Below are 22,479 nucleotides of genomic sequence, written 5' to 3'. Positions count from 1 at the left end.
GAAGTAGCTATTATTAGAAGGACAGCAGAAGCTCTCACCGTGCAGTTTTTTCCTCACGGGGGAGAGACTAGAGAGGTGCCCCCTGCATTACTAATTTCACTGGCCGGAGACCATATATTTGGCTTAAGACGAGCTGCCACCACAGCCTTTTGCTGTTAAACTTAGAAGCCACAAATAAAGAAGATGATGATGTATAATTACAGAACAGGTACTCTTTTGCTGCTCCTTTCGAGAAAACAAGAGGATAAGAGTAGATAATCCCCTGATGTTTCACTGAAAATTTCATCTCCGCGATACCAACTTGCAGAGAATTATGTTCATCATCCATTTTTCAGGACCGCTAGTACTCCACGGAGGAAACCCAAACTAAATATTATTCATTCACCGTTACAGATCCTTCAAATGTGACATAAATTCAAACATGGGGAACTCATCCAGCAGACAAGTGTCAGCTTCTGACATAATCTTTTTTCCTCACATAATCTTTTTATTCCCAAAAAAAATGTGTCCTTGGACAGAGATTATTTGAAATAATGCTCTGAGAAAAAAATTAATTGAGAACATAAAAATATGTTTAAAAAACTTGTTTATGATGTCAGTAAAAAAAATTTTGCAAATAATACTCCATTTTTTTAAATGATATTTTGCTTGCATTATAAATGTATTTTTCAACCCATTTTTTTGTATTCGCAATCACCTTTTTATCTCACATACATCATATCATAAAAAATGGTATATTAATTATTTCAAATAACACTCTATCCTAACAGACCCAATATGTTTTCATATCAAATATAATGCTCGTAAGTTACCCATACAATTCTAAAGTAATCAGTAAATAAATGAATATTTTAAAAGTTCTTATTCCACATTAAAAAATCAAACGGACTTTTCATCACTTTATAATGCTTAATTTTTTTTATTGAATTTGTGTTAGATTGGTAACTAATATGTATTCACGTGCATGTATGAGAGAAAAGTTAATTGAGCCGTTTTAATACAAACTGATGGATCTGCACCCTTTCTGCAAATGAGTTAAATACGGCCAGAGATAATTTTCCCACAAGCAAGAAGTAAAATTTATTATTACTATTTTTTTACGTTTTACATATCCTCTTCAACGTACACTTGCTAAACCCTATAAACAGCAGCTACTCCCATTTTAAAGAGCACACTCAAATTTTTCTAGGTACACTTTCTGAACCTTATAAATGGCAACTACTCCCACTTTAAAATGGACACTCAAATTTTTCTTTTACATTTTACATATCATTTCCAACGCACACTTTTTAAAACCTATAAATAGCAGTTACTTTCACTTTAGAAAGCACACTCAGAGCTGACAATAGAAACTTTCCTGACAGCTTTCTTCTTCTTCTTCTTCTTCTTCCACTATCTGTTGAATTTACGTAACATTTACTAGTTCTGATTTTTCTTATTTATAATAAGAAGAAGACTTATTTAATCCTCGAAAACCATTTCAAGAAAAATGCTTGATTAATTCTAGAAAAACATTTCTACCTCTTGAAAAAATTTCTTAGAACCGTACTATTAAGCACCATTCAAACCTCATTTTATTAGTTTTAATTAACATTGTTTTTGGCTATTTTTCCTACACAATGGTCATGAAATTCAAGTAAACATCCTTGTCAATATCCAACGCAGATCTCATTTCACTCGGAGACATTAAAGATACAGCATTTTCATGTATTAATTTGACAATCCTACATCACCCAAATGGAACAATAACACAATATATTTACAATAAGGTAGGAATGACACCAAAAGCAAATACAAATTACTATAACTGCTCTAAATCTAAGGAAACGAAGCTACTTTCAAACACAACACCACACCAACTTATGAGAGAATTTTGATCCTTTATGACCTAAAGCAAGGAAAATTCAGAGGACGCCTACATCAGAAATGCTTTCGCCTTTTGAAGGTTGAACCATGTGACTGATGATTGTACAAGTTCTGCATAGGAGAGCCAGATATATCAGGCACAAAGACCGCAGTGTCAGGTGGATTCTGATAAGCCTTCTGCCAATAGAGTCCAGAGGCAGTAGGTGGGGATGGAATTTCTGGCACTGCCCAGGAAGCTTCTGGTACCTGACCTAAACAATCATCACCATCTAATTCTTCATCAGCAGCCCTTAAAATTGAGGAGCAATCTGAGCCTCCAAGCTTCCCACTATCGGCCTGGGAGAATTCACCGAAAGAACAGGGGCAATTAGGGCCTGCATCGGCTATTATTCCCTACAGACCTCTACAGGGTCACAGTAAGTTGAGAATGTTGCCTATGAAGGTTACAATTGGGATTTGAGAGGAGAAAAGAGCAGTTCCAAAGGTGCATCAAAAATGAAATACAAACAACAAACAAGGCCTATAAATATATCCATTGGAATAAAAGTTCAATTCCTCCAGACAATTAATGTACTGAAAGGGTTCCAAATCCTCTCCTAGTGTGTCCTAATTCTCTTGTTGGGTCAGTCAACAGAATAGCCAAATCAGCCATTCCCAAACCTTTCTGCCCCTTAAACACCTGAAATTGCAGCCTACTAGGAACTGACAAAAAATTCAAGAAACCAAAATGAACTAGCAAGTAAACAAACACAGGGCTGAAGGGTACATATTAAAAAGTACGATTATATATCATTAACCTTAAAAGAACGGTTATATATCATGAACTGCAAGTTCCAGAAAGATGAGGGAAATGGGCTTTTTTTTTCTTTTTTCTTTTTTTTTGGGGTATGAGGGAGGACCACCACGAAATACTGGTCACTTGTTGAAAGACATGCAAAGGGTTAATTTCTGTGCCTCTCCAACCCCTCCAGGCTCCAACCTTTTCCCTCTTTCATTAACTTTCTGCGTCTTTCTTTTCCCTGGTCGATGTCTTTCCAAGTTGAAGGAAAAAGATTGCATGTTCATGTGATTGTTTACTCAAAAGTCCATAAGGGCACAAGCAGTAAGATATAAGCTCTAGTTTCTTCCAAGCACCATGAAACTTAATGCACCTGAAAACTTAAGTAAATCAATTGCACCTCTAGATTAGCAATTAAACCAACATTGAGCCTAGACCTCTACCTGAGTGATAAACCCATCCAACCACATTTGCTAATCCTAGGATTCTGAGCACCATTTTGGACAATCCGTATATCCTCTGAATCGTGCCCAGGCCTTGCGTTTCATGCAAACATTTCAAAACCGGGTGCAATACTTATTTTGCTCCCTACTAGATTCTTGAGTGATGTAAATATCAAGCAATGCCATGTAACATCTGCTGTACACAGGAAGACTGGAGTTTGTTCCACTCCAAGAGAATGCAACACATGTCCAGTTCTCCATGCAGTAACTTCACCTTTGACTGAAAGCAAGTTCATACACAAGCAACAACAGACATATGCAAAGTGCAAATAAACAATTACTCTGTGTGTAATATACATACTCTGTAAGAAACTAATTATCCATTATCCCTATGGAGAATTGTATGATCAAGAAATCAAATGAACGTTGCCAGTGGCCATAGAAATAGCCTATCACCTATGTTGATCAAAGAAATGCCACAAGATTCATTATGACCTGAATCATACCTTAGATGAACCATTATCAATATAATTGTAACTCTGATTGAAGTCATTTAACCCAAGATACTCATCAAACTGCCACTGTGGAATACTTCCAGCTGCAGAACCTCCAGTTAAACGAGTCTTTGTTGGGACAAAATCCCCAACCCCATTGACCTGGGTGGGTAACACCTTATTATACTGACTACTGGAGGAAACAGGAGCAGGCCTCCTCGAAGGGCGGAGTTCAGTTTCTGATATTTTCTCACCAGAGTGAGAATTCCCTGTCAATGATGATGACCCAGGTTCAGCAGGTTCAAGCCCTACTTTTACTCCAGTAAGGAGGAACCTCTGGTGAGTGGAAACATAGGTATTGGCTGTATGGATGGCAACATCACATTTCCTGCAGAGCAAAGCTCGATCCTCTAGACAAAAGAAGTATCCAACTGTCTCCTGCAGAATAAAGAAATTCTTCATTAACATTCAGTTTTTAAGTTCATTTAGAGGATTAATTTTCATCAGGAATCTTAGCAGTTAAGAAAGTAATAGAGACATACAAATACTCTGATTGTTTTGATGAAAAATGTAGATACTGAGAAATCAAATAATGAAACTTAACCAATCTACTACTTCCTAGTAAAACTAAATCATTGATTCAATACTCGACCATGAAAGCTTACACCTATATATATTATTAATTCTGATGCTTAACGGTGGGCCAAAAGCAAGGTCTTGATGAAACAGACACATTGATACAATAAAATAACATGGCAGACCTCAGTGTAAAGCTCAGTATAAACAAGCGAAGCAATTCGCACATCAAAGCCTTGCACATAATTTCCACAACATATCAAAACTGTTGCATTAGATAAGGAAAGAGATTCGTCACGCATAACACTCGGCAAGAAAAAAATATACAACCTTTACCCAATTAAATAAACCATTATAGGTGTACCAGGTCTATCGCTGTCCTCTTAATATTTCAATACCACATAAAAAAAAATAGAGCATCTATTTCCCATATCGTTCCTAATTTAGGTACAGTAAAAGTTAGGGACCAGAGGCAGCTTACACCTATTTATAGTTCAGCAACTACCAACCCCCGAAAGCCATTAAGAGAATATATAAAACCAATCTAACCACTCAATGGATTAGCTAAAGGACACAGCATGCAATCCAACCATTAACCCAAAAAAATCGTACCATACGCTTGATAACAACCACAAGCTAAGTACAATAAGGTTGAAAAATCATCACTTTCTCAACCAATCATGAATTAACAGGTCATACCTCACCTCTATATAATAACCATAGAGAAGACCAATGGAGAATAAAAAAGAAAAACTTTTGCAGTAAAATAATCTTATTCATCAGATATTTCAACCACTAATCAAATTAAATACAAATTTCAGCATCCCATTGTATCCCATCACATCAAGAAGCATATTAACAACTAAACATCAGAACTTTTTTATAAAAATAAAATATTAAAGCAGGAAAATGTCCAATAACCATATCATAATTTTTTTTTTGTTTTAAAATAGAACTTTACCAATCAAATAAATTTATCCATTCGGGATAGTTTCAACTACTGATCAAATTAAATGCTAATTTCGACATTCCAGTTGCATCCCTTCATACCCAAAAACGAAATTAACAACTAAAAGCCACAATCCTCATCAAATTCAGCTGAATTAAACAGACCAAAAAAAAAAAGACCCACAACAAGAAGAAAGAAATCAAACCTGGCAGATATCACACTTGGGCATCTGAGAAGAAGAGGTAGAAAGAGGAACCCTTTGATGCTTACTAGCAAGCTTATTAGCAGCATGAACTTTTTCATCACAAGCCCAGCAAAGCGCCGCCTCATCAGCACAGCACAGTACACTTGCTTCAGCTACCTCACATACGTTGCACTGAATCTTCATCCTACCTATCCTAAATCTCTCCGCCTCAAAAACCCACTTGGAAATTCAATTCAATCTTTTATTTTCCCTTCCCTTTTTTATTTTTATTTATTTATTTATTTATTATTATTATTATTGGGTTGAAATGAGCGAACGAGGGCAGTGGGTGGAAATGAGAGACTGCGAAGGAGAAAGTGGGCAGAGGGGTTTAAGGAAAGAAGAAAAGTAGTTGTCTCTGTGATATTTTTGTGGGGATTTTTGGGAAGGGTAAGGCGGTTGCTTTGCATGCGTGTCGGGTCTTTAATAAATTATGAATGCGTGGAGCGAGTACGGATCTGACCCGCTGAGCTGGCACGGGTTATTAGAGTGAGTTGGGATCTTTTTTCAAGACTGGCACGCGCCTTGCTGGAACTGGAAGCAAGCAGAGGACCCCATAAATGTAGCAGCAATTGCTATTCATTTGAAGGACCAAAATCAAAAGATCTTCTTTGCTTTGTCCATCTAAATATCTTTTGGGTACTTTTACTCCGTCAAGACTCAAGATTCGAGTTCCCGTCCACTAGCTAAAATTATACTAACAATTTGTATAGTTTTTTTTTTTTTTTTTCCGTAGCAGGGAATGGATGGGACATACGAAACGGGAAGACGGCGGGGGAATTTAAATGTAGAATCTACGGAATTTCTAATTCTTGAAATTTTAATCTCGATTACTAAATCACTGTTTCATCCGCGAGTTTTGTATAATTGTTTGATTGATTTAAAAATAAATTTTTTTCCGACACTTATTGAACACATATAAACCACACTCTCACATATTATTGTCTTCTTATATTTACATATTTTTCTCGAATTAGTTTCACTCTTACTAACGAACGAATCGACACTTGAAACTATCTAAATCATTGCTACAGTGCCTTCAAAAATTACTCAATTATAGCTTCTGCGGCAATACCTCCATCTCTTAAAACTTTGTAGTGTTTAATCAGTAGAATGTAAAGAGAATATTCAATTATTTTTGGTAAGGAAAAAAATCAGAAGTATATGAATACTGAAAAGGGCCCTGTCAAAAATAAAAGGCTGATCTAGACAGTGTGTTAATGCATAAATCGAAAAAATACACTTCATGCTAAGTCGTACAGGAAGAGGACCAAGAAACTTTACTGATTTTACCTGGATATTAAATTTTTACCGCTCAAAATCTATTTTAGTACCATGCAGTTAGTATTAGGGCATGCCGATTGCCGACGACGTGATTATGCTTTGGTCCCAATAGTCCTTTTCATGAGATACTGGGGGTGGGGGGGGGGGGTGAAAAGCGTGCAGTTTGTGCTGAGAATATCTTCTCCGCCTAAAGCTTGGTGCTATCTTGAATTCTTGAACCCTACTTGCTATTATGGAGAAATTTTCTCAGCCACAACAACTAAAATACGAGATGAATGAAAGAAGCAAAAGACGAAGAGGAATGAGGAAATATGCTATTTGGCCAACATGATGGAGGCTCTGGATCCTTGTCACACTCACGCATTTGGTTGTTATACCTTTTTTACACTGTCCGATTAATTGTTCGATTAGTGTATTAAAAAAAAAGTAATATTAAATGCATCCTTTTGTTGAGTTAGTGTAAATCAATGTTCGATGTGACTTGTATATCATTTTCGATAAAAAAAAATGAGAGTATAAATTACATTAAATATTAATTTATGTCAATTCAGTAGAAAAATACATTAAATTGTGCAAATTTTACACCGATTTAAAGGAGTGTAACACATTGGTTACGGAGAATAGAGTGTATGGGGTGCAAATTCAAAAGGGATAATTTCAGATACCTCCCATGAGGTTTCTGACAGTCTCACTTTTTTCTTTTGTGGTTTCAAAAATATCACAAATTTCCCCAATCAGAATTTAGTTCACATTTCTTACATCATCATGGTCAAAAAGACTTAAATACCCTCACAAGTCAGCTAATATTTCGTGATTATCAGGAAAAATATATTCCAACTCAAGTAATTACTTTTTTTTACGCTATATCTAATATCCCTTTTACATGTATATATAGTCAAATAACTAATACCTAACATGATGTACATTTTTTTAACACCTACCCATTCAAAATTTATGTGTACCATTACACTACCTTTTATAGATATATACGGTCAAGTAACTAACATCTAACATAATGTATATATTTGTAAACTGATTGTACCTCATAGATCACCCCCGTGTAAGGTGTTTATAGGCAAATTAGTATTAGTCATATAGATAAAATAACATACCCACTGCAGTTTGTAAGGAGATGCACAAGTTGATCAAAGCACCAATAAACCATTTCAGATGTATACATACCATTGCACTATGCATATTGCTGCGATGACTAATTGCAATATGCATGTGAACAAATAATTGCATGTTCAATAATTTCTATGCATCGTACTTGGTCGATAACACGGTGTATATTATTACAACCAGATTGTACATTCATTAAGTATTTATACACATGCTACTTATTGAAGTAAATTGCATCTCTACTAAATATTTAATGCACTCTCATAAGCACTAATGGTTAATTTAATATGCAATTGGAACAAATAACCATCTAATAAAAGCTTTTGATATAATATTATTGATGAATAACATATTATATCTGAAATTATCCCCGGTTTCTAATTTATTTTTGGCTTTTATTAGTTTTCATTATTTCACTAATATAGCTTGTACACCTACCTCAGGGCATTTATGAAAATAAAATTCCCTCTCATTCCTGAAAACACTTTTTATGTTCACTTTTGACATCATGGGATGATTTTGTTACAAAATTCTAAATCTTAGGAAAGATTTGTGATATTTTTGAAATCACGAGGGAGAAGAGTGAGACTGTCAGAAACCTCAAAGGAGGTTTCTGAAATTATCCCAATTCAAAATACAAAAATATAAAAAGACTCGTACACGAGTAGATTCGATTTTCAAAAATTCAACTAATCAAATTGTATTATACCATTTACCGAGTAATATGGCACAATATGGATCATTGCGTATTTGAAAATGAATCTACCCCAAGTTTTAGCCAATATAAAAAACTCGTACAAAAGCAATGGAGCAACTTTCAAGGGTCCCATTACATTGATGAATGAAGGTGGTCGGGGGAACATGGTAGAGTTTCATATTCCACGAGGTGGTATTCTAGAAAGTTAATTAGACAACGCGAAATGGTGGAGTTATGTACCTATGCCGTTGCGACCGATTGGACTGAAAATGACTACAATGCTTGCCGGAAAATGACTTCTGTTAATTATACCTTTTTTTTTTTTCAAGAAAACAACACTATTGTTCAATGTAGTAGAGGTAAATTAATTTGGCTCAAAATTAAGCATGATAAAATGTAATTTATAGGATGAGAAATGTAATTAAGCATGATACAATAATCTGATATTTTTGCTCCTGAAAAATGATTATGATGTAGGTCATGTGATAGATTTAGCGTAAAAAGTGATGAAAATTTAGGTTAGAATCAAATTTTACGGACTCAAATTTGTAAGAAACATAATTTTATCTTTTTAAAAGTAAATGACGAAAAATTCATGTGACGAAATTTTGTATGCACCGTCAACCATGAAATCACCCACAAAATGAACTTATTAATTTATAAAGAGGGGCCAACTTAAGTTCAAAAGAGACATTAAAAAAATTTTAGAGGGGACAACATTATTTTGTTAATGAGGCCCTATTTTTTTAAAACTTTTTGAATATTTTGCCTGGACAAAAAATAGCACCATATTTGTTTGGATAAGAGTTTATTTGGATGATTTATTTGAGATAATTACTGCAACACTTTTTGTGATGTGATATATGTGAGATAAAAGAATGATTGAAAAGATAAAAAAATAATTGAAATTTGTGAAGTAAATTATTTTATTTCAAATCTTCTCAATCCAAACACACCAACATACTATCTTGTATCACATAATCACAAACTGAAAACGAGTGCCCTTGCAAAATGAGGGAGCATCATAAATATTTTTTTTGTACATAATTTGCAAAGCGTTACTCTTTTTTTCCAAAAAAAAAAAAAAAAAAATTTGTTGGTTTGGGTTAAAATTAGCGCTATTAAGGTCTGAAGTCTGAACAGCCAAAGATGCGGAGTCGAGCCTATTAATTAATTATTAAGAGGCCTATTTAAAGTATAAACTCCCGCCATTTTAACATTTACTTGAACCCAAACGTAGCCAAAGGGATAGAGAAAGAGAGAAGTTCCGATTCCGTTCAAAAGCAATTCCAGCTTGGATTCAATTGCTAATTCCGTAATTCACCTGCATTGTCAGAAATTTGCGATGAGAATGATTTGATTTAATTTTCAGATACATTTCGATCAGAAAGCCATTCGTAAGTTCTATTGCGAAGCTGTCAGTTTCACTCTCTCTCTCTCTCTCTCTCTCTCTCTCTCCCTATTGAAATTAGGAATTTTGCGAAGAAGCGAGCGACGGAGTTAGTTCGTAAGAAGAACTTTCTTCTATCATCTGGTAAATAAAATCTCTATCCTCTTGCTTGCAATTTCTGCTTTTGCATTTTGTTGAGAAATTTCGCATGATTTTAATTTCCCTTATTTGCTCCGCTGCTTGATTTAGTAGATTGAAAGTCTTGAACTTGATTAAAGTTACATTCAGCTTGTTTGGCTAGGTGATTAAGAGAGTAAACTGCAAGGAACAAAGTTCAATCTCAAGTTTTCCCCAATTATTGTAGATGATGTTTCTGTTGGAGGAATTTGACTTTTCACAGTTAATTCTACATCTTACTATGATGCCTATTGCAATTTCAGTGCCATGCTGTCGCATCTGTATTTGCAGCGTTGAATTTGCAGGATTAACTCCGAATTGTCTTTTTGATATCATGAATATAGTGTGTTCTTGTCATTTAATTTGAAATTTGAGATGTTGCCGAATGATCGTTTCTTGTTAATTATTACAGTTTCTTTACTAGAAAATTTTTCCTTTTCTTGTTTTTCTTTTTTCCTTGGTCTTTTTACCAACTTAATATTGGAATCTTGCTTCTTTTTTAGGTTGAATAGAGCAGGTTCAAGCTTTGTTTAATTGCTTCTATCTGCAACTCTTTTTTTTCTTTTGGAGCAAATAGTTATGAACTGCAAGTTAACTGAGGTACATGTGTTCAAGTGTCGATGCATTTTGGTTAATTGTTAGATTGCATTGAAGTTACCATTTCCAAGTTTTGATTTCCTAGTTTATTATTGGTCCTACTAAATGATTTGGCTGTTAACATTGTTAGATCAGTAGCCTAACTAGGAAAATGAGGAACATCAAAACATATACTTCTCTTATTGTTTAGATATGTATTTCTACATTCTTTTAACAGTTTTAACCTCCACCTCCCTGAATGCAAAATATGGAAAAAAAAGAGATCATTCTGCATCTTAAGACAAAAGCCGTCTTACATCTGGATCATGCTATCAGCTTAGCACTGTAGCTTGTGATTCCAAATATCACATCTTAAAAATGAGTTTCGACCCAAGCTTTTATTGTTTCTGGAGGAAATTGATTAATTGATTTGTTGCTTGAGTTCTCTAAGTTGTCTTCTTTGAAACTAATGGATCACAGCATAGTAGAGACACAAATCTATGAGAGAAGCATGTTGAAACTTGGTTATATTGATCAGGTCTTTTCCCTATTGTACCTATCTATTTGGTCACCTCTATCTAAACATTGAAATGAGATGCAATGCATGCTGGCGAGAATTGGAAGGACAGGCAGTTTCCACCACTTGTGGCCACCTTCTTTGTATCCCAATGCAATAGATAGTGCAGATCCTTTTGCAGTTAATGTAATTCCCCCCCCCCCCCCCCTTAAATTTAGAATCAGTAATAGTTGGGCAAGGTACTCCTTAACAACATTAACAGGTCCCGAGGATGCCAGTAAGATTCTCAGCAACGATGCTGCTTGCCCTATCTGTGATCAGGTGCTCTCTAAAAGGTAAGTAGCTGCTGATGGTGAACATAATAGCTTTTTGTTAGATAACCTGCTTGGACATTGATAATGCATGTCTCATGTTTCATGGATTATGAAACTAGCAACACCATACTACAATAACACAAAAATCACTCTGTTCTTCTCTTTTGGCCTTGGACTACTTTGCACAGTTTCGAGGTGGACCCTATACTAAAGCTAGTTATATGACTAATATCATTAATTCTGGCATTAGCTAATAGCTATGACATTCCACTGATTCTGTTGTACCTATAATGAATTATGATTTTCCAGCCTCATGAAATCGGTGGATATCAATCCAAGTGATGAATGGACAAATGTAAGAATTCCCCTCCTCGAACTTTCTGTGCTTTCCATAAGCTATCTTTATTTATTAATTTATTTTTGTGGCTTGGCTTTCTTTCGTTGCTAAGACTTGTCATTGCTGATGTTTAAGTATCAAAACTTGGTGAATTTTCATTTTTTTTGCAGATGGTCATGGCTGGGATATCACCACAAATATGTATCCTGAATAACTCTTTCAGAATTTTCTGACGTTCATTATTCAGAATTGGCTTGTTATAAGCGAAAACAGGGTAGAATTCTTGGAATATTAAAGAGTAATACTTCAATTTGGCTAGTCATCTGGTGGAATAGGGCAGAAGTTTCTAGAGAACTGAAAGATATGCCTTTTGAACCTTATTATGGTTGCCAAATTGTCCAAAGCTGTAGATTTTTGCTCTTGCAGGCTAGTTAAATGGATCACTTGAACTTTTGAGCTGTGTAACATGCAAAAGAAGCACTTAGATTTGTCAAGGCACATGCTTAGTTTCAAACTTTTTGTATGAGAAACAATTTTATCGGATCTTCTGTTTGATTTTCCTAAAAGAACACAGTGATGAAGAGTGCATACAGAAGTGTGATGTTCTACATCGGGCAAAAGGAGTTGGAGATGCAATTTAAAATGAATAGAATAGTAGCTCAGTGCCGGCAGAAATGTGAGGTGATGCAAGAAAAGTTCACTGAAAAACTGGAGCAAGTACATACAGCATACCAGAAAATGGCTAAGAGGTGCCAGATGATGGAGCAAGAGATTGAGAGCTTATCTAAGGATAAGCAAGAGCTCCAGGAAAAATTTGCAGAAAAGTCTAGGTCAGTCTGAACGTCATCCTACTGTGACTCGTTGATGTGGATTTTACACCACTGACCAGTATTATTATCAAACTATTCCAGACAGAAAAGAAAGCTGGATGAGATGTATGACCAATTGAGAAGTGAGTATGAGTCAACGAAACGATCCGCTATTCAACCTGCACCCAACTTCTATCCAAGGGCAGAGCATGATTTGTTCTCAAATCCTGCCAATGTGATGGATAACAGAGACCCTATCAGAAAAGGTAAACCTGTTCTTTTTATCGCAATCAAGACTTGATGAGATGGATTTTTGGCATTCTGTTCACTGAGTATATTTAAGCACATATTGCGCAATATACTATTCCTTCTTCAATTGTCCTGGTTGTATTCAGCCAAGAAATACTAGTAACTTATTTGTGGCAGATTGGTCGGTTCTCACTCCTGAAACTCCAGGACCAAGAGAGGATATATGGCCACCTGCAAGGCAGAACAGTTCAAACTCTGGCCCCTTTGACATCTCAAGTGGTTCACCTGCGCGACAATCTGGAATCCCTGTTGATGCTGGTAACAAAAGGGCTGGTGTTCGTCCTGTTTTTGGTGCTGGTGGAGGAGCTGGTGCTAGCAACCCGTCAATGACTTTGAGGAATCTCATCCTTTCACCAATAAAGAGGCCTCAGCTCTCTCGAAACCGCCCTCAATTGTTCACGTAAGCAAAAATCCTATAATATTATGCTTAAAGTGTTCTTGATTCAATACTGAATTTACAAGAACTTTTCCTTTTTCAGGTTGTAGATTGGTGGCCTTCTTGTTGTTGACTCTTTGATTGACAATTTCAAGAGAAAAGGGAAAAGTAGGGCTCATATTGCAGATGAGATTTTTTTATTATCTTTGACACGAAGGAAATTGCACAGAGTATACTTGTTGATAAAGCAACTGCTCCAACTAGAGGGGAAATAACAAATAAGCTGCTCTATCAGCTAAATGATCATTGTAAATTTGTAATACAAACCATGGACAGGTCATAATGGAGTTCTAGACTACAACTTTGTGCTTCAGATGTGTTATGTATGTCTACTAGTCTACCTGTATCTCATTGCAATTCTTTGCCTTGAAAGTCCGTTAAGACGGAAATTCCGCTACTTGGATAGAAGGTGATAAGAGTATTATAGGTAAGCTACCATAAATCTTTACAGCAAGAACGTGGGCATTGGTTATAGATGTCTTTGCGCTCCATATCATATTCTAATGCATTTATTGCCGTGGAGAATAGCTGACATGTTTTAATGATGAGAACTACTTACAACTGAAAGGAGAAGGCCAAGGAACCAGTCTTCGAGCCACAACAAATATAGTGTACAATATGACATTAAAAGAAAATGAACTTCTCATTACCTAATCAAAAAAATTTATTTGTAACCATTGCAATTTACAGATGCATGAAATGTACACAAATGTCTATTTCTTTTGTACAAATATACCCAGAAAATTCATGGATAATTTATGATAGGAAGTGCGAAGGCAAAAAGACATTTAGTGATGGAGCCTTGGGAGATAGTTCAATCATGTCCCCAAATTGAATAGAAAACACAACGTGGGAACCATCGATGTAGATTAGCCCTTCTTCAGAAAACCATTTGATTTCCATAGATTCATTGGACTTTACAACTCCATGCACACTGGAGTTGGCTCCAGGAGATATTGGCTCTCTCACCAAGTATTGGAGATCCCTAGACAAAATGGGCATTGGAAATCCACCAGCAGAAAGCATTGCAGCTGTTGATCCAGCAGCTGTTGATACTCTCAGACCACTTGATCGGCTGTTCAGCAATGGAGAACATTGATCCCCTTCTCTCCAGATTCTGTCAACAGAGAACAATATAATTATGCGACTGAAACCAGCATAGAAATATAGCCATATTTGTTTTATTTGCAATCTCAGCTTGAAGCTCATACTCTGACAGAGGCGAGTTTTCCTCTGACCATTCTAACATTCCTCATTTTAAAAGAGCCCAAGCACATGCAAACATTGTAAAGGGTGGCGCAACAAATTTGTGCATTAGGATCTTAAGTTGCTATAGTTAAACAATCTAAAATTCTGTATTACCTATATGGGCGAGATTTACCTGAATGAGAATCTTGAGACTGTTGCAGGACATGGATGTGCAATTAAAACGTCATTAAGAGGAAAAATTGAAAGCTGTTTAGAGTTGACATTTATGGACATCCTTGCAACTTCAGAAGGTACAGCCCGATTCTCAAGGATGTCATCCAACATCTGCAAGATGATCACAATCAAGAACTAAGCTAGAAGTCTCATGTATCCAGGGGGTGGTAACGATCAATTCCATTAAAAAAGGAATGTTGCCGTAGCTGGTCAAGTTTTACAGATTAAGGTTAGTTATTGCTGTGTACAACAAAAGCAGTAGAAGGTCCAATTGACAACTTTCAGACGAGATATTATCAGAAGTAGATTACTCTGGCAGATAGTTTGCTACAGAGAGACAGAGAGAAAGAGGGGGGGCGGGGGGTGTTTCAAATACAAGAACCAAATTTGCAGTAAAAATTCTAACTTATACTAAACTCTAGGTTTTAACTTCTCTGTGAACTGAATTATCTAGGCTTTACCAATCTCTGAAATTAGGCTTCACTAGAAAATAGGAGTAAAAAGGATTATTAACAAGCCAAATTCCCAGTAGAAGATGCTCTCTAAAGTATGCACCCGCAATTACCAGTTTCTATTCGTAGTTTATAGTTAATTGTTTCTTTATTATTATAGTTTAACTGATCAAGTTTGGATTAGGTGAGTGTGAATCTCACCTGTTCAAAATTTTTAATGGTTGCTGCACATAGATGGCCCGTGCTCCTCGTAGCATCAAAGTCTTCACTGTGTTCTTCCACCTATATTGCAAATGACATGAATTTGGTTTTACACAATCACATGTACCTTAAATTTATCAACTGATGTGGTAGAAATTTACAGAGTGAAACACAAGCATCCCAGCTTCATATTTATTATTGACATAACCTAACCTCTTCAGCTTTAGTGGGGTCGGAATTTATGCCAAGAATTGGGATTGAATTATCCATGAAATGGCTTGCCTGCAACAATGTACCATCACCTCCTATAGTGACAACCAGATCTACATCACGGATTGGCTGAGATAGATTGCTCCTATAAACAGTGTCCCAATCAACAAACTTTTTCTTCAAAATATTCTGACAGAAGTTTATCGCATTACTGTGAACTGTGCGCCTATTGTCTAGATAATTTATGACCTGTGTCATCTTCAACAGAAAAGATATCAGACATATGTGACTTTAATAGAAACAGAAAACATATAGGCACCCAATAGCAAATTGTGATCCGCTGGGATAAAATCTGTAGTAGCTGGAAACGTATTAGTTGCAAATAATGGACAAAAACAGAAACTTCCATATGTAATTTCACTAAGCAATTGCAGAACTTTTCTGGTCTCCCAAAACTTCAGACCAGTCCCGTGAAATGAAAAGGTCTTAAACAGTCCATGCAAAATATTCGAAAAGCAAAAGGAAACTTCTTCTCTCGGTAATACTTTCCTACTTATACTACCATATCTCATGAGCAAAAGGAAAAAAAAAAAAACAAAACAAAACAAAACAAAAAAACAAACAAAGAACTCTACTAAATTCTGTTGCAGACAAATGAAAAAGATCAAAAGTAACAATTAACAGTAACATATAATCAAACAGTTAGTCTGCAGGCAGTAAAGACTTTAAAAACTCACAAATAAGACAAATGTAAATGAGGAAATTAATGGGTTTATTGGATTCTTTTTCTAGGCTTCTTGTCTCTAGTGTAAGCTGAGATCAAAAGGGTTACGTACTTTGGGGCTGGTAAAGCGAGAGAGCTTGTCTGATTGGTGAGAAGGGTACACATCTAACGGCTTCAAAAGCAGCAATAACCGCCTTCTCGCCATATTCAATCTTGCTACTGTAATATATTAACGAATCTGATAGGGATATCGTGATTTTGCTGTTTCACCAAACAGGTGAATATGTATGTTTACTGGGATTTTTCAAGTGGGATTGCTTGATTTGGCGGCAAACTCGGGCCAGAAATGGAGGACTTTGATGTCGGACCAGTCAATTTACGCTTTTGATATTTAGATACTTCGCTTGAAGCGTTTTTAGCTTTAAATGGAGAGCGTGATAGGTCATACTTACCGCCGAAAAAAAGCGTTTCTATTCTCGGGATAATTTTTGGTTGACAAAAGTGGTAAGTTGATAGTAGTTTTCTGCATTTAATAAGTTTCTCGCTTCTGTACCAAGTTTCACCGTCTAAATGGAGGGGACAGGATCTCTTATCGTTTGAAAAGAAAAAAAATAAAAATAAAAAATGGAGGGGACAGGAAACGGTTGCTTCTGAAGGTTTTGTAAATATAGTAGTGTAATTCACTTTCAATAATATATAATTATAGAACAAAATTTTGTGCGTCTCATACATGATATGAAAAACGATATAAAAATTGCAATCTGAACCTTACATTTTTCTTTTGTCAAATCTTGGCCATGAATCTTCAGGAACTGTTATCGTTCTTGCTCCTCCTCCCAACTAAAACATAAATAAAGGAATTTTTTTTTTTTTGCTAAAATAACCAAGTGACGAATAATTTCTGATTGGAGGAGCTCAATGGAGCTAGTGAAATTCAAGAAAGAAGGAAATATGTGGTGTTTTACTCTGTATTTGAACCAAAAAATCGATAGTCAAATTTTCAATTTGAACAAGTTTAAGAACACAAAAAACTCACTACTGTATTTCAAACCTTTCACTTGCAATAGTTATTACAGATTTTTACTGACAATATTTTTAAAGGGGTAGCGAGGTCAAAAGTCAAATTAATAGTGAAGGTAAAAATGAAATATTCCCTACCTAAAACCTACCAAACTATTATATTACTAAAAGAGAGAAAGAAAGGAAAATCCCAATGACAAATTAGATTGTTACTGCTCTCTATTTTCATAGACAAAACATGGTACCACTATTAACGGAGAGTAATTATGAGTCTACGGCTGCAAACGAATTGAATCGCTCGCGAACGGATCGAGTCAAAATCGAGCTTGAACTCGAGCTCAAAATATTAAGCTCGGCTCGCGAGCTCGAATATATATATAATATATATTTATTTTTTTTATTTTAAGTATATATATATTTTTTATTTTAAGTATATATATATTTTTTATTTTCTTATTTTAATAGTAAAATTGCATATATATTCTTAATATTTTATTATTTATTAAAAAATATTATTTTATTTATTTTTATTTTTTTTCGAGCTCGAGCTCGAGCTTTAAATTTGCTGGCTCGTCGAGTTCGAACTCGAGTTCGAGTTTGATAAAATTTAGTCGAGGCTCAGCTCGATTAATCCAAAACTCGATTCGACTCGACTCGTTTACAGCCCTAGTGATAACTAGAGAACGGTAATCCAGAGCCCAAGGAGGTTCGGCCCCTGCCCAAAACCCGCATTATACAACCCAACCCAACTAACCTTAACCAAGCCGGACCCAGAACCCACGGTTAGCTCTAGACTACCTTACAACTCCTGCCTTGACCCATCCGTTTTACCAACCTACCCACTGGGTATACCCAAAATTCCCCCAGATTTCATTTCCGGATCAGAATATCCATTTTCCTCACGACTCTGTAATCCGTATCCTATTCTACCGCTTTTCGGACCCTCCGATCGGATCCTTCCCTGTTAGCATCACCGATTTCTCTCATCCAGCGCCAGAAACCTCAGCTTCAGATCCGGATTCTTTTTCTCGATCCATGTAAGATCCAACCCGAATTCGTTTGACTTTCCGGTTTTTGTTTTTAATCTTTTTTTGGATTATAATTTTTGTAATTAAATTAGCAAATTGACGTTATTTGTGCGCTGAATTTACCAACTGCTGAGAAATTTTTTTTTTCCCTTTCGCGTGAATTGTTTTACATTTTTCTGATTTTTGCTTATTGTGACTGAAATTTCTGAATTCATTTTCCTTTCGGAGTCACTGCGTCTGTGTGTGTCTGTGAACCTTTATATTTCAGATGTTTGGATTAGAACTTAGTAACTCTATTCTGGAATTTCGAGGTTTTTAAGGATGATTAATCTATTTTTTCTTGTAGATTTTAGAAAATCGTTGCTTAAGGATCTGAATGTAGTAGGTTAGATGAAAAATCTGGTTAAATTTATGTTATCCACTGTAGAAAGTTACACTGTCAAGGATACTTTTTTCGTAGTGTTGTTGATTGGTGGCGAAATTTTTTTCATGGAAGTAGTGGTTAATGGGATGTAAACGAGCTTAATCAAATAGAATACTACATTGTTTAGCATGAATTGAATTTATGAACGAGCTTGACACTGAGGCAAGCTCAAGCAGCTTTGTTACGTTTATTAGGCTAAGCTTGAACTGTTGATCAGCAATAAATGTTTTTCTGGGCTTGGTTTGAATTTTTTGACGAACTAATTCTCCAACAAGCTCTTGCCTAGTCCAGCTTAGTTCGAGCATTAAGTATTTTGTTTTGCTTTCAGTCCCAGTCAAGAATTAATCTCCATGTCTTAATGTGGTGAATGCAGATATAAATGCTTAATAAGTAAGTCCTTGCTATGGAAATTCCTGTTGAGACTCCTGCTAAGAAGACGAAGAGGTTGACGTCTGTAGTGTGGAATCATTTTGAAAGAGTTAGGAAGGGAGAAATATGTTATGCTGTTTGTGTACATTGTAAGAAGAAGCTTAGTGGATCGAGTAACAGCGGAACAACTCATTTGCGGAATCATTTGCTAAGGTGTTTGAAGAGATCCAACTATGATGTTTCTCAGATTCTAGCTGCTAAGAGAAAGAGAAAGGATACTGCTGTTAGCCTTACAAATTTCACATATGATGAAGTGCCAAGAAAAGATGAAATTATCACCCCCATTGCTTACAGAATTGATCCAGAACCGCGAAAAGAAGAACCTAGTCAGGCTGTCAGCCTGGCAAGTGCTAAATTTGATCAAGAGCGTAGTAGACTGGATCTTGCCCGTATGATAATGTTACATGGTTACCCACTAGCTATGGTGGAGCATGTTGGATTTAAAATATTTGCGAAGAATTTGCAACCCCTGTTTGATGTTGCGAGTAATAGTGCCACTGAACTTGATTGTATGACAATATACGGGAAGGAGAAACAGAAGGTTTATGAACTGGTACATAATCTGCATTCCAGGATCAGTCTTGCCATTGATATGTGGTTTTCATCAGAAAATGCAAGATATATGTCTTTGACAGCTTACTATGTTGATGGGGACTGGAAGCTACAGAAGAAGATACTGAACTTCATTACTTTGGATCCTTCTCATACAGATGACATCCTTTCTGAAGTTGTTATCAAATGTCTGACAGAATGGGCTGTTGAAAGGAAATTATTTTCCATGACATTTGATGATTGTTTTGCGTATGATGATATGGTCTTCAGGATTAAGGATTGGCTGTCTCAAAACAAACCTCTTCTGAAAAATGGTGAATTGTTTGATGTACGCTGTGCAGCACAGGTTCTGAAATCTATCGTTCAAGATGTCATGGAAGCACTTCGAGATGTGACGGATAAAATCCGAGAAAGCATTAGGCATGTTAGAAGTTCACAAACAACACTAGGAAAATTCAATGAGTTCTCTCAGCAGATTGGGATTAGCACAGACAGGCATCTAGTTGTTGATTGCCCAATGCAGTGGAACTCAACTTATTTGATGCTTGAAGCAGCAGTAGAATACAAGGGAGCATTCTCTCTCCTACAAGAGAACGACCCTTCCTATATGACAGCTCTATCTGAAACAGAGTGGGAGTGGGCAAGTGCTGTTACTGGTTATATGAAACTTTTCCTTGAAGTTACCAATGTTTTTGTTGGGTGCAAATATCCTACTGCAAACATGTACTTTCCAGAGCTATGTGATATTCACATTCAATTGATAGAATGGTGCAAGAGTCCTGATGATTTTCTAAGTTCTATTGCAGTGAAGATGAAATCCAAGTTTGACAAGTACTGGAAGAAGTGCAGTTTGGCGGTGGCAATAGCTGCAATCCTAGATCCCAGATTCAAGATGAAGTTGGTGGAGTACTATTATCCTCAGATTTATGGTAGTGATGCTGTGGGTCACATCAAGGAGGTTTCCAATGGTATCCGGGGACTTTTCAGTGAGTATGCCGTAAGCTCGTCTTCGGTGGATCAAGATTCTGCTCTGCCTGATGGTAGCTTGCCTAGTACTATTAATGGAACTAGAGATCGACTGAGAGGATTTGACAAGTTCCTTCATGAAACTTCAATAAGTCAGAGCATGATATCCGACCTTGACAAGTATTTAGAGGAACCAGTCTTTCCACGTAACAATGATTTCAACATATTGAATTGGTGGAAGGTTCACACCCCAAGGTATCCCATCTTGTCCATGATGGCTCGTGATGTTCTGGGGCTACCTGTTGCCACGCTTGGACGAGATCTGGTATTTAGCAACAGAGGTAGAGTGCTTGATCATCATCGTAGTTCGCTCAATCCAGACACTCGAGAAGCTTTAGTATGTGGCCAAGATTGGTTGCGCGTGGAATCAGAAGGTATGTTAAGTAGCTTCAAGTGAGTTTCTTTTTAAATATATTTTGTGATAAAGGACTCTATTTTTTTTTTTTCTTTTTGCATCAGAAAACCAAGTTTCCTTGAGCCATCCTGCTGTATCACTTTTCATTGAAGCAAAGTAAGATGATGATGATGGTATGGCACCTTAATTTACCTCTCACTCTCTTTGCAGAATGTACCCTGCATTTCCCCTTAATTTTCTTCATTCTGATGCTTGAATATTTGTCTTTGTGCAACTGCAAGGTTGTCAAATGATGACCAAGCAAGCTAACAGGTGTCAAATTATTTTGATGCTTATGCTGGCATAGAGACCGAGCATTAGTTTCCAGTTGTACGAGCATTCTTACTGGCACGGGTTTATATGTTGAAGGAAATTATCAAAACTGTGTCACATCATTCATATCGACAAGAAGTGGGAGCTGGCAGATGCTATACTAAAGACAGCCAGTTAAATTTACTGCTAGTATGTTAAGCTGAACCAGAAAAATTTTCTTCTTTTTAGGGGATTTCTTTTATGTGTCAATCCGTGCTGGGGAATGTTACAAATAATGCAGGAGAGAAATTAAAATATAAAACAGCTATTTTTTATGACAAGTTGGTTTAAGGGCTAACATTTTTAGTACTTGCTGCATAATACCAAATGTCATTACATAATTTTGTTTATACATGCTTATTTTGAAAATATAGATGATTCAATTTGAAAATGTTGTAAAGAACTAAGTACCCAAAGTTGTAGTATTATTCAAGCCGGAATGGAAGGGCAAAATGAAAATCATTCTTCTTCATCGAGCAGTCTTTTTTTTTTTTCCTTTTGCCACATGACGTTGTAATCATCCAATGTAATTAAGGAACTAAATATAATTAATTGGCCAAAATGTTCCTACTAGGGCAATTTCTATATACTAGTGTGTGTGTGTGTGTGAATGGGCGTGCTCAAGCGCATCTGCATGGCGCGGGTGCATGCATAGAAACAAAAATGAAGATCCGTATATCTCATCTTCTTTCTTACTATTTAATCTAGTTTGTATTCACCCAAAACTTCGCATCTCCTAAAGATCCGTTTGTTTATCGCTTATATGCAAACTATAGAGAAATTTAGAGTATAATTTGACTGAACATCCTCTCGACTCTGGGTATAGAATAACATTTATGCGTTGTCCAAATTCACTTACAAGTATTGATAAAATTAAATGTACAAGTGTGTGATGCAATTAGAATGTACTATTATTAGTTTTATCATATTTAACGACTGTGTCTTTTCAAAATGTACTATTATTTGT

The 22,479-nt window shown here is 36.0% G+C and overlaps 4 protein-coding genes across 10 annotated transcripts; 2 read left to right on the top strand and 2 right to left on the bottom strand.

Annotated features, from left to right (window-relative positions):
* Positions 1 to 1,682: 1,682 nt before the first annotated feature.
* LOC113688604 (B-box zinc finger protein 22) lies at positions 1,683 to 5,741 on the bottom strand. Its single transcript, XM_027206479.2, has 3 exons — positions 5,312 to 5,741; positions 3,594 to 4,019; positions 1,683 to 2,202 (listed from the first exon to the last, which is right to left on the bottom strand). The coding sequence occupies exons 1-3, from the start codon at positions 5,492 to 5,494 to the stop codon at positions 1,921 to 1,923; spliced, it is 891 nt and encodes a 296-aa protein (XP_027062280.1). The 5' UTR covers positions 5,495 to 5,741; the 3' UTR covers positions 1,683 to 1,920.
* A 3,899-nt stretch (positions 5,742 to 9,640) lies between these two features.
* LOC113743772 (E3 ubiquitin-protein ligase CCNB1IP1 homolog) lies at positions 9,641 to 13,631 on the top strand. Of its 5 annotated transcripts, none has more exons than XM_027271863.2 (9): positions 9,644 to 9,987; positions 11,135 to 11,256; positions 11,376 to 11,448; positions 11,737 to 11,782; positions 11,935 to 11,965; positions 12,339 to 12,594; positions 12,676 to 12,839; positions 13,030 to 13,282; positions 13,362 to 13,631. In XM_027271863.2, the coding sequence occupies exons 2-9, from the start codon at positions 11,187 to 11,189 to the stop codon at positions 13,366 to 13,368; spliced, it is 900 nt and encodes a 299-aa protein (XP_027127664.1). In that variant the 5' UTR covers positions 9,644 to 9,987; positions 11,135 to 11,186; the 3' UTR covers positions 13,369 to 13,631. The 5 variants fall into 5 exon arrangements, with proteins under 5 accessions (XP_027127665.1, XP_027127663.1, XP_027127664.1 ...); XM_027271860.2 differs by having other exon boundaries at positions 13,000 to 13,282; XM_027271864.2 differs by lacking the exon at positions 13,362 to 13,631 and having other exon boundaries at positions 9,641 to 9,987; positions 13,030 to 13,286.
* A 311-nt stretch (positions 13,632 to 13,942) lies between these two features.
* LOC113687807 (NADH kinase) lies at positions 13,943 to 16,849 on the bottom strand. Of its 3 annotated transcripts, none has more exons than XM_027205329.2 (5): positions 16,440 to 16,849; positions 15,607 to 15,861; positions 15,394 to 15,474; positions 14,700 to 14,851; positions 13,943 to 14,435 (listed from the first exon to the last, which is right to left on the bottom strand). In XM_027205329.2, exons 1-5 carry the CDS (start codon positions 16,530 to 16,532, stop codon positions 14,075 to 14,077), a joined length of 942 nt encoding a protein of 313 aa, XP_027061130.1. In that variant the 5' UTR covers positions 16,533 to 16,849; the 3' UTR covers positions 13,943 to 14,074. The 3 variants fall into 3 exon arrangements, with proteins under 3 accessions (XP_027061130.1, XP_027061132.1, XP_027061131.1); XM_027205331.2 differs by having other exon boundaries at positions 15,607 to 15,748; XM_027205330.2 differs by having other exon boundaries at positions 15,607 to 15,852; positions 16,440 to 16,848.
* A 1,307-nt stretch (positions 16,850 to 18,156) lies between these two features.
* On the top strand, positions 18,157 to 21,810 carry LOC113688034 (zinc finger BED domain-containing protein RICESLEEPER 1). Its single transcript, XM_027205616.2, has 4 exons — positions 18,157 to 18,384; positions 19,173 to 21,180; positions 21,266 to 21,334; positions 21,443 to 21,810. Exons 2-3 carry the CDS (start codon positions 19,203 to 19,205, stop codon positions 21,319 to 21,321), a joined length of 2,034 nt encoding a protein of 677 aa, XP_027061417.1. The 5' UTR covers positions 18,157 to 18,384; positions 19,173 to 19,202; the 3' UTR covers positions 21,322 to 21,334; positions 21,443 to 21,810.
* Positions 21,811 to 22,479: the final 669 nt, after the last annotated feature.

Source organism: Coffea arabica, chromosome 5c, assembly GCF_036785885.1.
Source record: "Coffea arabica cultivar ET-39 chromosome 5c, Coffea Arabica ET-39 HiFi, whole genome shotgun sequence".
NCBI classification, from domain to species: domain Eukaryota; kingdom Viridiplantae; phylum Streptophyta; class Magnoliopsida; order Gentianales; family Rubiaceae; genus Coffea; species Coffea arabica.
Note: the sequence above shows the minus strand (reverse complement) of the source record. Positions and strands in the feature narration are given on the sequence as shown.